The sequence below is a fragment of the Poecile atricapillus genome, chromosome 26 (assembly GCF_030490865.1).
Source record: "Poecile atricapillus isolate bPoeAtr1 chromosome 26, bPoeAtr1.hap1, whole genome shotgun sequence".
NCBI classification, from domain to species: domain Eukaryota; kingdom Metazoa; phylum Chordata; class Aves; order Passeriformes; family Paridae; genus Poecile; species Poecile atricapillus.
In genome coordinates this window covers 1,037,302-1,051,127 of record NC_081274.1, presented here as the reverse complement: position 1 = coordinate 1,051,127, position 13,826 = coordinate 1,037,302, and the positions used below count along the sequence as shown (strand labels likewise).

Sequence of the window (13,826 nt, the reverse complement as noted above, 5' to 3'; positions counted from 1 at the left end):
CCACATTCCCAGCACATTCCCAAATTCCCCATGAGAACCCCGGCATTCTCAAATTCCATGGCTATTCCTGAATTCCCAGGGCATTCCCAAATTCTCCATGGCTATTCCCGAATTCCCAAATTCCCAGAGCATTCCCAAATTCCTCAAGGGCACCCCCAGCATTCCCAAATTCCCACTGACTCTCCTTGTCTCCCCCCAAATTCCCATTTTTTCCCCATTTCCCCCCAAATTCCCATTTTTTTCCCTGTTTTCACCCCCAAATTCCCTTTTTTCCCTATTTCCCCCCAAAATTCCCATTTTTTCCCCATTTCACCCCCAAATCCCCATTTTTTCCCTGTTTTCACCCTCATTTCTGCCCCAAATCCCTGTGGTTTTTTTCCTGTTTTCTCACCCAAATTCTCATTTTTCCCCATTTTTCCCACTGTTCTTCCCTGATTTTCCCTGGTTTTTCCCCATTTTTTCCATTTTTCCCCATTTTTTCCCCATTTTTCCCAGTTTCCCATTCCCGGTGTTTGTTTTTCCCGGTGTTTTTCCTGGTGTTTCCCCCTTCATTCCCGGTGTTTTTCCCTGTCATTCCCGGTGTTGTTCCTGCTGTTGTTCCTGCTGTTTTTCCCGGTGTTTTCCCCCATGTTTTCCCCTTCATTCCCAGTGTTTTCCCCTTCATTCCTGGTGTTTTTCCCTGTAATTCCCATTGTTGTTCCCGTTCCTGGTGTTGTTCCTGTTCCCAGCGCCATTCCCGGTGTTGTTCCCATTCCCGGTGTTTGTCATTCCCGGTGTCATTCCCTCTGTCTCTCATTCCCGTTCCCAGTGTTGTTCCCATTCCCGGTGTCTCATTCTCGGTGTTTTTTCCATTCCTGGTGTTTTTCCCGTTCCCGCTGTCTCTCTCATTCCCGGTGTTTCTCTCATTCCCGGTGTCTCATTCCTGTTCCTGGTGTCTCATTCCCAGTGTTTTCCCCGTTCCCGGTGTCTCATTCCCAGTGTTTTCCGTCATTCCCGGTGTTTTTCCTCATTCCCGGTGTTGTTGTCACAGCCTCACTGACGCTGGTGGTCCTGGCGGGCTCGGTTGTTCCTGGTGTCATTCCCGGTGTTTCTCATTCCCATTCCCGGTGTTTTTCCCTCATTCCCGGTGTTGTCACAGCCTCACTGACCCTGGTGGACCTGGCGGGCTCGGTTGTTCCTGGTGTCTCATTCCCGGTGTTTCTCTCATTCCCGGTGTTTCTCATTCCCGTTCCCAGTGTTGTTCCCATTCCCTTTCCCGCTGTCAGTTGTTCCGGGTGTCTCATTCCCGGTGTTTCTCATTCCCATTCCCGGTGTTTTTCCTCATTCCCGGTGTTGTTGTCACAGCCTCGCTGACGCTGGTGGTCCTGGCGGGCTCGGTTGTTCCCGGTGTCATTCCCGGTGTTTCTCATTCCCATTCCTGGTGTTTTCCCTCATTCCCGGTGTTGTTCCTGCTGTTGTTCCCGGTGTTTTTCCCGGTGTTTTCCCCCATGTTTTCCCCTTTATTCCTGGTGGTTTTCCCTGTAATTCCCATTGTTGTTCCCGTTCCTGGTGTTGTTCCTGTTCCCAGCGCCATTCCCGGTGTTGTTCCCATTCCCGGTGTTTGTCATTCCCGGTGTCATTCCCTCTGTCTCTCTCATTCCCATTCCCAGTGTTGTTCCCATTCCCGGTGTCTCATTCTCGGTGTTTTTTCCATTCCTGGTGTTTTTCCCGTTCCCGCTGTCTCTCTCATTCCCGGTGTTTCTCTCATTCCCGGTGTCTCATTCCTGTTCCTGGTGTCTCATTCCCAGTGTTTTCCCCGTTCCCGGTGTCTCATTCCCAGTGTTTTCCGTCATTCCCGGTGTTTTTCCCTCATTCCCGGTGTTGTCACAGCCTCGCTGACGCTGCTGGACCTGGCGGGCTCGGCTGTTCCCGGTGTCTCATTCCCGGTGTTTTCCCTCATTCCCGGTGTTGTCACAGCCTCACTGACGCTGGTGGTCCTGGCGGGCTCGGTTGTTCCCGGTGTCATTCCCGGTGTCATTCCCGGTGTTTTCCCTCATTCCCGGTGTTGTCACAGCCTCATTGACACTGGTGGACCTGGCGGGTTCGGTTGTTCCGGGTGTTTCTCTCATTCCGGGTGTTTCTCATTCCCATTCCCGGTGTTTCCCTCATTCCCGGTGTTGTTGTCACAGCCTCGCTGATGCTGCTGGACCTGGCGGGCTCGGTTGTTCCCGGTGTCATTCCCGGTGTCTCATTCCCATTCCCGGTGTTTTTCCTCATTCCCGCTGTTTTCCCTGTTCCCGGTGTTGTCACAGCCTCACTGACGCTGGTGGACCTGGTGGGCTCGGTTGCTCCGGGTGTTTTTCCTCATTCCCGGTGTTTTCCCTGTTCCCGGTGTTGTCACAGCCTCTCTGACGCTGGTGGTCCTGGCGGGCTCGGTTGTTCCCAGTGTCATTCCCAGTGTTTTTCCCTCATTCCCGGTGTTTTTCCTGTTCCCGGTGTTGTCACAGCCTCACTGACGCTGGTGGACCTGGCGGGCTCGGTTGTTCCGGGTGTTTTTCCTCATTCCCGGTGTTTCTCATTCTCATTCCCGGTGTTTTCCCTGTTCCCGGTGTTGTTGTCACAGCCTCACTGACGCTGGTGGTCCTGGCGGGCTCGGTTGTTCCCGGTGTCATTCCCGGTGTTTTTCCTGTTCCCGGTGTTGTCACAGCCTCGCTGACGCTGGTGGACCTGGCGGGCTCGGTTGTTCCCGGTGTCATTCCCGGTGTTTTTCCTCATTCCCGCTGTTTCTCTCATTCCCGGTGTTTCTCTCATTCCCGGTGTTTCTCATTCCCGTTCCCGGTGTTGTTCCCATTCCCTTTCCCGCTGTCAGTTGTTCCGGGTGTCTCATTCCCAGTGTTTCTCATTCCCATTCCCGGTGTTTTCCCTCATTCCCGGTGTTGTTGTCACAGCCTCGCTGACGCTGGTGGACCTGGCGGGCTCGGTTGTTCCCGGTGTCATTCCCGGTGTTTTCCCTGTTCCCGGTGTTGTTGTCACAGCCTCTTTGACGCTGGTGGACCTGGTGGGCTCGGTTGTTCCCGGTGTCATTCCCGGTGTTTTTCCTCATTCCCGGTGTTTTCCCCCATTCCCGGTGTTGTCACAGCCTCACTGACCCTGGTGGACCTGGCGGGCTCGGTTGTTCCCGGTGTTTCTCATTCCCATTCCCGGTGTTTTCCCTCATTCCCGGTGTTGTTGTCACAGCCTCACTGACCCTGGTGGACCTGGCGGGCTCGGAGCGCCTGGAGAAGTCGGGATCGGTCGGGAATCGGCTGCGGGAGACGCAGAGCATCAACTCCAGCCTCAGCGCCCTGGGGCTCGTCATCAGCGCCCTCTGCAACAAGGTACAGGAATCTGGGAATGTCGGGAACACCGGGAATGGGATCGGGAACACCGGGAATGGGATTGGGATCAATGGGATTGGGATCAATGGGATCAATGGAGCATCAACTCCAGCCTCAGCGCCCTGGGGCTCGTCATCAGCGCCCTCTGCAACAAGGTCCGGGATAAATCCGGGAATCTGGGAATAAATCCGGGAATCTGGGAATGCTGGGAACACCAGGAATGGGATCAGGAACACCAGGAATGGGATTGGGATCAATGGGGATCAATGGGGATCAATGGGGATCAATGGGATCAATGCCTCAGCCTCAGCGCCCTGGGGCTCGTCATCAGCACCCTCTGCAACAAGGTACAGGATAAATCCGGGAATGTCGGGATAAATCCGGGAATCTGGGAATGTCGGGAACACCGGGAATGGGATTGGGATCAATGGGGATCAATGGGATCAATGGGGATCAATGGGGATCAATGGGATCAATGGGATCAGTGGGGATCAATGGGGATCAATGGGATCAATGGGGATCAATGGGGATCAATGGGATCAATGGGGATCAATGGGATCAGTGGGGATCAATGGGGATCAATGGGATCAATGGGGTCAATGGGGATCAATGGGATCAATGGGATCAATGGGGATCAATGGGATCAATGGGGATCAATGGGATCAGTGGGGATCAATGGGATCAATGGGGATCAGTGGGATCAATGAGGATCAATGGGATCAATGGGATCAATGGGGATGAATGGGATCAATGGGGATGAATGGGATCAATGAGGATCAATGGGATCAATGGGATCAATGGGGATGAATGGGATCAATGGGGATGAATGGGATCAATGGGGATCAATGGGATCAATGGGATCAATGGGGATCAGTGGGGATCAATGGGATCAATGGGGATCAATGGGATCAATGGGGATCAATGGGATCAATGGGATCAGTGGGATCAATGGGGATCAATGGGGATCAGTGGGGATCAATGGGATCAATGGGATCAATGGGATCAGTGGGGATCAATGGGATCAATGGGATCAATGGGATCAATGGGATCAATGGGATCAATGGGGATCAATGGGATCAATGGGATCAATGGGGATCAATGGGATCAATGGGGATCAATGGGATCAATGGGATCAATGGGGATCAATGGGATCAATGGGATCAATGGGATCAATGGGATCAATGGGATCTGGGATCAATGGGGATCAATGGGATCAATGGGATCAATGGGGATCAATGGGATCAGTGGGATCAATGGGATCAATGGGATCAATGGGATCAATGGGGATCAATGGGGATCAATGGGATCAATGGGATCAATGGGGATCAATGGGATCAATGGGGATCAATGGGATCAATGGGGATCAATGGGATCAGTGGGGATCAATGGGATCAATGGGGATCAATGGGATCAGTGGGGATCAATGGGATCAATGGGGATCAATGGGATCAGTGGGGATCAATGGGATCAATGGGGATCAATGGGGATCAATGGGATCAATGGAGCATCAACTCCAGCCTCAGCGCCCTGGGGCTCGTCATCAGCGCCCTCTGCAACAAGGTCCGGGATAAATCCGGGAATGTTGGGATAAATCTGGGAATCTGGGAATGTTGGGAACACCAGGAATGGGATCGGGAACACCAGGAATGGGATTGGGATCAATGGGGATCAATGGGATTGGGATCAATGGGGATCAATGGGGATCAATGGGATTGGGATCAATGGGGATCAATGGGGATCAATGGGATCAATGGGGATCAATGGAGCATCAACTCCAGCCTCAGCGCCCTGGGGCTCGTCATCAGCGCCCTCTGCAACAAGGTCCGGGATAAATCCGGGAATCTGGGAATGGGATTGGGAATCTGGGAATGTCGGGAACACCAGGAATGGGATTGGGAACACCAGGAATGGGATTGGGATCAATGGTGATCAATGGGGATCAATGGGATCAATGCCTCAGCCTCAGTGCCCTGGGGCTCGTCATCAGCGCCCTCTGCAACAAGGTCCGGGATAAATCCGGGAATGTCGGGAACACTGGGAACACTGGGAATGGGATTGGGAACATTGGGAATAATGGGATCAATGGGATTGGGATCAATGGGGATCAATGGAGCATCAACTCCAGCCTCAGCGCCCTGGGGCTCGTCATCAGCGCCCTCTGCAACAAGGTCTGGGAATGTCGGGATAAATCCGGGAATCTGGGAATGTTGGGAACACCGGGAATGGGATTGGGATCAATGGGGATCAATGGGATTGGGATCAATGGGGATCAATGGGGATCAATGGGATTGGGATCAATGGGGATCAATGGAGCATCAACTCCAGCCTCAGCGCCCTGGGGCTCGTCATCAGCGCCCTCTGCAACAAGGTACGGGATAAATCCGGGAATCTGGGAATGTTGGGAACACCGGGAATGGGATTGGGAACATTGGGAATAATGGGATCAATGGGGATCAATGGGATTGGGATCAATGGAGCATCAACTCCAGCCTCAGCGCCCTGGGGCTCGTCATCAGCGCCCTCTGCAACAAGGTACGGGAATCTGGGAATAAATCCGGGAATCTGGGAATGTCGGGAACACCGGGAATGGGATTGGGATCAATGGGATCAATGGGGATCAGTGGGATTGGGATCAATGGGATCAATGGGGATCAATGGGATCAGTGGGATCAGTGGGGATCAATGGGGATCAATGGGATCAATGGGATTGGAATCAATGGGATCAATGGGATCAGTGGGATCAATGGGATCAATGGGATCAATGGGATCAGTGGGATCAATGGGATCAATGGGATCAGTGGGATCAATGGGATCAATGGGATCAATGGGGATCAATGGGATCAATGGGATCAATGGGGATCAATGGGATCAATGGGATCAATGGGATCAATGGGGATCAATGGGATCAATGGGGTCAATGGGATCAATGGAATCAGTGGGGATCAATGGGATCAATGGGATCAATGGGGATCAATGGGATCGATGGGGATCAATGGGGATCAGTGGGGATCAATGGGATCAGTGGGGATCAATGGGATCAATGGGATCAATGGGATCAGTGGGGATCAATGGGATCGATGGGGATCAATGGGGATCAGTGGGGATCAATGGGATCAGTGGGGATCAATGGGATCAATGGGGATCAATGGGATCAATGGGATCAATGGGGATCAATGGGATCAGTGGGGATCAATGGGATCAATGGGGATCAATGGGATCAATGGGATCAGTGGGGATCAATGGGATCAATGGGGATCAATGGGGATCAATGGGATCAGTGGGGATCAATGGGGATCAATGAGGATCAATGGGGATCAGTGGGGATCAGTGGGATCAATGGGATCAATGGGATCAGTGGGGATCAATGGGGATCAATGGGGATCAATGGGGGATCAGTGGGGATCAATGGGATCAGTGGGGATCAATGGGATCAATGGGATCAATGGGATCAATGGGATCAGTGGGATCAATGGGATCAATGGGATCCGTGGGGATCAATGGGATCAATGGGATCAATGGGGATCAATGGGATCAATGGGATTGGGATCAATGGGATCTGGGATCAATGGGATCAATGGGATCAATGGGATCAATGGGATCAATGGGATCAATGGGATCAGTGGGGATCAATGGGATCAATGGGATCAGTGGGGATCAATGGGATCAATGGGATCAATGGGGATCAATGGGATCAATGGGATTGGGATCAATGGGATCTGGGATCAATGGGATCAGTGGGGATCAATGGGATCAGTGGGATTGGAATCAATGGGATCAATGGGATCAATGGGATCAGTGGGGATCAATGGGATCAATGGGATCAATGGGATCAGTGGGGATCAATGGGGATCAATGGGATCAGTGGGGATCAATGGGATCAATGGGGATCAATGGGATCTGGGATCAATGGGGATCAATGGGGATCAATGGGATCAATGGGATCAATGGGATCTGGGATCAATGGGGATCAATGGGATCAATGGGATCAATGGGATCAGTGGGGATCAATGGGATCAGTGGGATTGGAATCAATGGGATCAATGGGGATCAATGGGATCCGTGGGGATCAATGGGATCAATGGGATCAATGGGATTGGGATCAATGGGATCAATGGGATTGGGATCAATGGGATCAATGGGGATCAATGGGATCAGTGGGGATCAATGGGGATCAATGGGATCAATGGGATCAATGGGATCAGTGGGGATCAATGGCATCAATGGGATCAATGGGATCAATGGGGATCAATGGGATCAATGGGGATCAATGGGATCAATGGGATCAGTGGGGATCAGTGGGGATCAATGGGATCAATGGGATTTGGGGATTCCTGGGATTTGGGGATTCCTGGGATTTGGGAATGGGGGCAATGGGAGATTCCATCGGCTCCGGCCACGGCGCCCTCGGGGCTTGGGATGGAAAAGCCCCAATTTGGGGGGGGTTTATGGGATTTTTATGGGATTTGGGGGATTTTTATGGGATTTGGGGGATTTTTATGGGATTGGGGGGATTTTTATGGGATTTGGGAGGATTTTTATGGGATTGGGGGGATTTTTATGGGATTTGGGGGATTTTTATGGGATTTGGGGGATTTTTATGGGATTTGGGGGGATTTTTATGGGATTTGGGGGGATTTTTATGGGATTTGGGGGATTTTTATGGAATTTGGGGGGTTTTATGGGATTTGGGGGAGTTTTTGGGATTGGGGGGATTTTTATGGGATTTTTATGGGATTTGGGGGATTTTTATTGGATTTTTATGGGATTTTTATGGGATTTTTATGGGATTTGGGAGGATTTTTATGGGATTTGGGGGATTTTTATGGGATTTGGGGGATTTTTATGGGATTTGGGGGATTTTTATGGGATTTGGGGGGATTTTTATGGGATTGGGGGGATTTTTATGGGATTTGGGGGATTTTTATGGGATTTGGGGGATTTTTATGGGATTTGGGGGATTTTTATTGGATTTTTATGGGATTTTTATGGGATTTGGGGGATTTTTATGGGATTTGGGGGATTTTTATGGGATTTGGGGGGATTTTTATGGGATTTTTATGGGATTTGGGGGATTTTTATGAGATTTTTATGGGATTTAGGAGGATTTTTATGGGATTTGGGGGATTTATATGAGATTTTTATGGGATTTGGGGGATTTTTATGGGATTTTTATGGGATTTGGGGGATTTTTATGGGATTTGGGAGGATTTTTATGGGATTTGGGGGATTTTTATGGGATTTGGGGGAGTTTTTGGGATTGGGGGGATTTTTATGGGATTTTTATGGGATTTGGGAGGATTTTTATGGGATTTGGGGGATTTTTATGGGATTTGGGGGATTTTTATGGGATTTGGGGGATTTTTATGGGATTTGGGGGGATTTTTATGGGATTGGGGGGATTTTTATGGGATTTGGGGGATTTTTATTGGATTTTTATGGGATTTTTATGGGATTTGGGGGATTTTTATGGGATTTGGGGGATTTTTATGGGATTTGGGGGATTTTTATGAGATTTTTATGGGATTTGGGGGATTTTTATGGAATTTGGGGGATTTTTATGGTATTTTTATGGGATTTGGGGGATTTTTATGGAATTTGGGGGATTTTTATGGAATTTGGGGGATTTTTATGAGATTTTTATGGGATTTTTATGGGATTTTTATGGGAAGAGGGAATCAGGCTGGGAAAATGGGGATTGGGGAGGGAAAATCGGGATGGGGGAGGGTGAATTTTGGGATGGGGAGGAGCCGGAATTCCCGGGGTTCCGCAGGAGCCGCACATTCCCTACCGGAACAGCAAATTGACCTTCCTGCTGCAGAACTGCCTGGGGGGACACGCCAAGGTGTACGTCTGCATCCCAAATCCCCAAAATTCCACCCCAAAATCCCGGATTGACCTCCAAATCCCTGCCCCAGGACACCAAAATTCCCAAAATCCCATCAAAATCCTCTTGAATTCCTGATTTTCCCTCAAAATCCCAGCCCCAAATCCCAGATTCCCATCAAAACCCGCCTGAATTCCCGATTTTTCCTCAAAATCCCAGCCCCAAATCTTGTGTTTACCTCCAAATCCCTGCCCTGGGACCCCTAAATTCCCAAAATCCCATCAAAATCCTCTTGAATTCCCAAATTTCTCTCAAAATTCCAGCCCCAAAATCCCGGATTGACCTCCAAATCCCAGCCCCAGGACACCAAAATTCCCAAAATCCCATCAAAACCCACCTGAATTCCCGATTTTCCCTCAAAATCCCAGCCCCAAATCTCGGGTTTACCTCCAGAACCTCTAAATTCACAAAATCCCATAAAAATCCTCTTGAATTCCCAAATTTCCCTCAAAATCCCAACCCCAAAATCCTGGATTGACCTCCAAATCCCGGCCCCAGGACACCCAGATTCCCAAAATCCCATAAAAATCCTCTTGAATTCCCGATTTTCCCTCAAAATCCCAGCCCCAAATCTTGTGTTTCCCTCCAAATCCCAGCCCCAGGACACCAAAATTCACAAAATCCCATCAAAATCCTCTTGAATTCCCGAATTTCCCTCGAAATCCCAGCCCCAAATCCCAAATTTCCCTCAAATCCCTGCTCTGGGACACCCAGAATTCCCAAAATCCCACAAAAAACTCTTGAATTCCCAAATTTCCCTCAAAATTCCAGCCCCAAAATCCCGGATTGACCTCCAAATCCCGGCCCCAGGACACCCAGATTCCCAAAATCCCATCAAAATCCTCTGGAATTCCCGATTTTCCCTCAAAATCTCAGCCCCAAATCTCGGGTTTACCTCCAAATTCCTGCCCCAGAACCTCTAAATTCCCAAAATTCCATCAAAATCCTCTTGAATTCCCAAATTTTATCGAAATTCCAACACCAAATCCCAGATTTCCCTCAAATCCCAACCCCAGAAACCCCAAATCCCCCTGGAATTCCCGATTTTTCCTCAAAACCCCCCTTGGAACTCCCAAATTCCCAAAATTTCTCCCAGAGTTCCCGAATTTCCCTCAAAATCCCTCCTTGGAACCCCCAGAATTTTCAAAAATTGCCCCAAATCCCTCCGGAATTCCCGAATTTCCCTCAAAATTCCAACCCCAAATCCCAACTTTCCCTCAAAATCTCAGCCCTGGGACACCCAAATTCCCAAAATCCCATCAAAACCCGCCTGAATTCCCGATTTTCCCTCAAAATTCCAGCCCCAAATCCCAAATTCCCATCAAACCCCCCCTGAATTCCCGAATTTCCCTCAAAATCCCAACCCCAGAACCCCTAAATTCCCAAAATCCCGCAAAAAACTTCCTGAATTCCCGATTTTCCCTCAAAATTCCAACCCCAAATCCCAGATTTCCCTCAAATCCCAGCCCTGGGACACCCAGAATTCCCAAAATCCCACAAAAAACTCTCTTGAATTCCCGATTTTCCCTCCAAAAATTTTGGGGCGCTTTGGGTATTTTTGGGTATTTTTGGTTGTTTTTGGTTGTTTTTGGTGTTTTTTGGTACTTTTTGGGTATTTTTGGGGTGGTTTTGGGTGGTTTTTGGGTGTTTTTGATGTTTTTTGGGTGTTTTTAGGTATTTTTTGGGTGTTGTTGGGTATTTTTTGGATATTTTTGGTTGTCTGGGGTGTTTTTTGGGTATTTTTGGGTGTTTTTGGGGTGATTTTGGGGTGTTTTTGGGGTGTTTTTGGGTGTTGGGTATTTTTTGGATATTTTTTGGGTGTTTTTTGGGTATTTTTGGGGTGTTTTTGGTTGTTTTTGGTTGTTTTTGGGTTTTTTTGGTACTTTTTGGGTATTTTTGGGGTGGTTTTGTGTGTTTTTGGTTGTCTGGGGTGTTTTTGGGGGTGTTTTTGAAGTGTTTTTGGGTATTTGGGTATTTTTGTGGTGCTGTTTTTGTTTTTGGGGTGTTTTTGGGGTTCTTTGGGGTATTTGAGGGTACTTTTGGGGTATTTTGGGTATTTTTGGGTATTTTTGGGGTGGTTTTGGGTGTTTTTTGGGTATTTTTGGGGTGTTTTGGGTGTTTTTGGGTATTTTTGGGTGTTTTTAGGTGTTTTTGGTGTTTTTTGGTGTATTTTGGTACTTTTTGGGTATTTTTGGGGTGGTTTTGGGTGTTTTTTGGTACTTTTTGGGTATTTTTGGGTGTTTTGGGGTGGTTTTGGTTGTTTTTGGTGTTTTTTGGTACTTTTTGGGTATTTTTGGGGTGGTTTTGGGTATTTTTGCTTGTTTGGAATGTTTTTTGGGGTGTTTTTGGGTGGTTTTGAGGTGTTTTTTGGGTATTTGGGTATTTTTGTGGTGCTCTTTCTGTTTTTGGGGTGTTTTTGGGGTTTTTGAGGGGTTTTGGGTGTTTTTGGGGGGTTTTAGGGTGTTTTTGGGGTGTTTCTGGGTATTTTTGTGGTGCTTTTCGTGGTTTTGGGGTGGTTTTGGGGTTCTTTGGCTATTTTTTAGGTGTTTTTGGGTATTTTTGGGGTGTTTTGGGGGTTTTTTGGGTGTTTTGGGGGTATTTTTTGGGGTATTTTTGGGGTGTTTTTGGGTGTTTTGCGGGTATTTTTTTTTTGTTTTTTGGGTGTTTTTGGGTGTTTTTTGTGTTTTTTGGGGTGTTTTTGGGTGTTTTTTGAGGGGTTTTGGGGTGTTTTGGAGATTTGGGGGTTTTTTGGGGGGTTTTGAGGGTTTTTGGGTGTATTTGGGGTGTTTTTGTGTGGTTTTAGGGTGTTTTTGGGGTACTTTTCGTGTTTTTGGGGTGGTTTTGGGGTTCTTTGGGTATTTTTGGGGTGTTTTTGGGTATTTTTGGGGTGGTTTTGGGGTGGTTTTGGGTGTTTTGGGTGTTTTTGGGGGTATTTTTGGGGTATTTTTGGGGTGTTTTTGGGTGTTTTTGGGGTATTTTTTGGTTTTTTGGGTGTTTTTTGTGTTTTTTGGGGTGTTTTTTGAGGGGTTTTGGGGTGTTTTGGAGATTTTTGGGGTTTTTTTGGGGTTTTGAGGGTTTTTGGGTGTATTTGGGGTGGTTTTTTGGGATTTTGAGGGGTTTGGGGTGTTTTTGGGTGTATTTGGGGTGTTTTTGGGGTGTTTTAGGGTGTTTTTGGGGTGCTTTGGGTATTTTTGAGGTGTTTTTGGGTATTTTTGGGGTGTTTTGGGTATTTTTGGGGTATTTTTGGGTATTTTTGGGGTGGTTTTGAGGTGGTTTTGGGTGTTTTTGGGGTATTTTTTTGGTTTTTTGGGTGTTTTTTGTGTTTTTTTGGGGTGTTTTTGGGTGTTTTTTGAGGGGTTTTGGGGTGTTTTGGAGATTTTGGGGTTTTTTGTGGTGCTTTTCGTGTTTTTGGGTGTTTTTTGTGGTTTTTCGGGTGTTTCTGGGTATTTTTGTGGTGCTTTTCGTGTTTTTGGGGTGTATTTGGGGTGGTTTTGGGGTGGTTTTGGGTGTATTTGGGGTGTTTTTGTGTGGTTTTGGGGTGTTTCTGGGGTGTTTCTGGGTATTTTTGTGGTGCTTTTCGTGTTTTTGGGGTGTTTTTGGGGTGTTTTTGGGGTGACCCCGCTGCCCCCCCAGGCTGATGTTCGTCACCATTTCCCCCCTGGAGGAGAATTTTGGGGAATCGCTCAACTCCCTGCGCTTCGCCAGCAAGGTCCGGCTTTGGGGGGGTCTGGGGGGAATTTGGGGGGTCCCCAGGGGGGTTTGGAGGGTCCTGGGGGGGATTTTGGGGGGATTTTGGGGGTCCTGGGGGAAATTTGGGGGTCCCGGGGGGGGATTTGGGGGGTCCCAGGGGGATTTGGGGGGGGTCTTGAGAGAGTTTGGGGGTCCTGGGGGGGATTTTGGGGGGTCCTGAGATTTTGGAGGTCCCCAGGGGGATTTGGGGGGTCCTGGGGGGGATTTTGGGGGGATTTTGGGGTATCTTGGGGGAAATTTGGGGGTGCCGGGGAGGTTTGGAGGGTCCTGGGGAGGATTTGGGGAACCCCAGGGGGAATTTAGGGGTCCCCAGGGGGGTTTGGGGGGTCCCAGGAGGGAATTTTGGGGGTCCTGGGGGCATTTGGGGGGGGTCTTGAGAGAGTTTGGGGGTCCTGGGGGGATTTTGGGGGGTCCTGGGGGGGAATTTTGGGGGTCCTGGGAGGGAATTTGGGGGGTCCTGGGGGGATTTGGGGTCCCCAGGGGGGGATCTGGGGGGTCCCCATGGGATTTTGGGGTCCTGGGGGGGATTTTGGGGGGTCCTGAGGGCGATTTTTGGGTCCTCAGGGGGGTCTGGGGGTTCCCGGGGAGGTTTTTGGGGATTCTGGGAAGGTTTGAAGGTTTTTGGGGTGTCCCGGGGGTGTTTTTGGGGTGTCCCGGGGGTGTTTTTGGGGTGTCCCGGGTGTTGAGTCCCCGCCCCTCCCCCCCCCAGGTGAACGAATGCATGATCGGCACCGCCCAGTCCAACCGGAAGTGACGCACAGCATGGATTCGCTCTTTCCCGCCTTTTTAACCGCAACAACCAATAAAGATTCGCCTTTCCAAGGAGCTGATTGGCT

At 49.3% G+C, this 13,826-nt stretch overlaps 1 protein-coding gene across 2 annotated transcripts in view; it reads left to right on the top strand.

Moving 5' to 3' along the window:
• The window catches only part of KIFC1 (kinesin family member C1), a 42,385-nt gene extending 28,568 nt beyond the window's left edge, over nt 1-13,817 (top strand). Inside the window, exons 12-15 of one of the 2 annotated variants that reach the window (XM_058857416.1) lie at nt 3,217-3,356; nt 9,127-9,200; nt 12,874-12,949; nt 13,700-13,817. In XM_058857416.1, the coding sequence (XP_058713399.1) occupies nt 3,217-3,356; nt 9,127-9,200; nt 12,874-12,949; nt 13,700-13,744 (335 nt within the window). In that variant the 3' untranslated portion in view covers nt 13,745-13,817. Of the gene's footprint in view, nt 1-2,486; nt 2,627-3,216; nt 3,357-9,126; nt 9,201-12,873; nt 12,950-13,699 lie in introns of those variants that run through there. The other variant, XM_058857417.1, reaches the window with a different exon arrangement.
• The last annotated feature ends 9 nt before the right edge of the window (nt 13,818-13,826 follow it).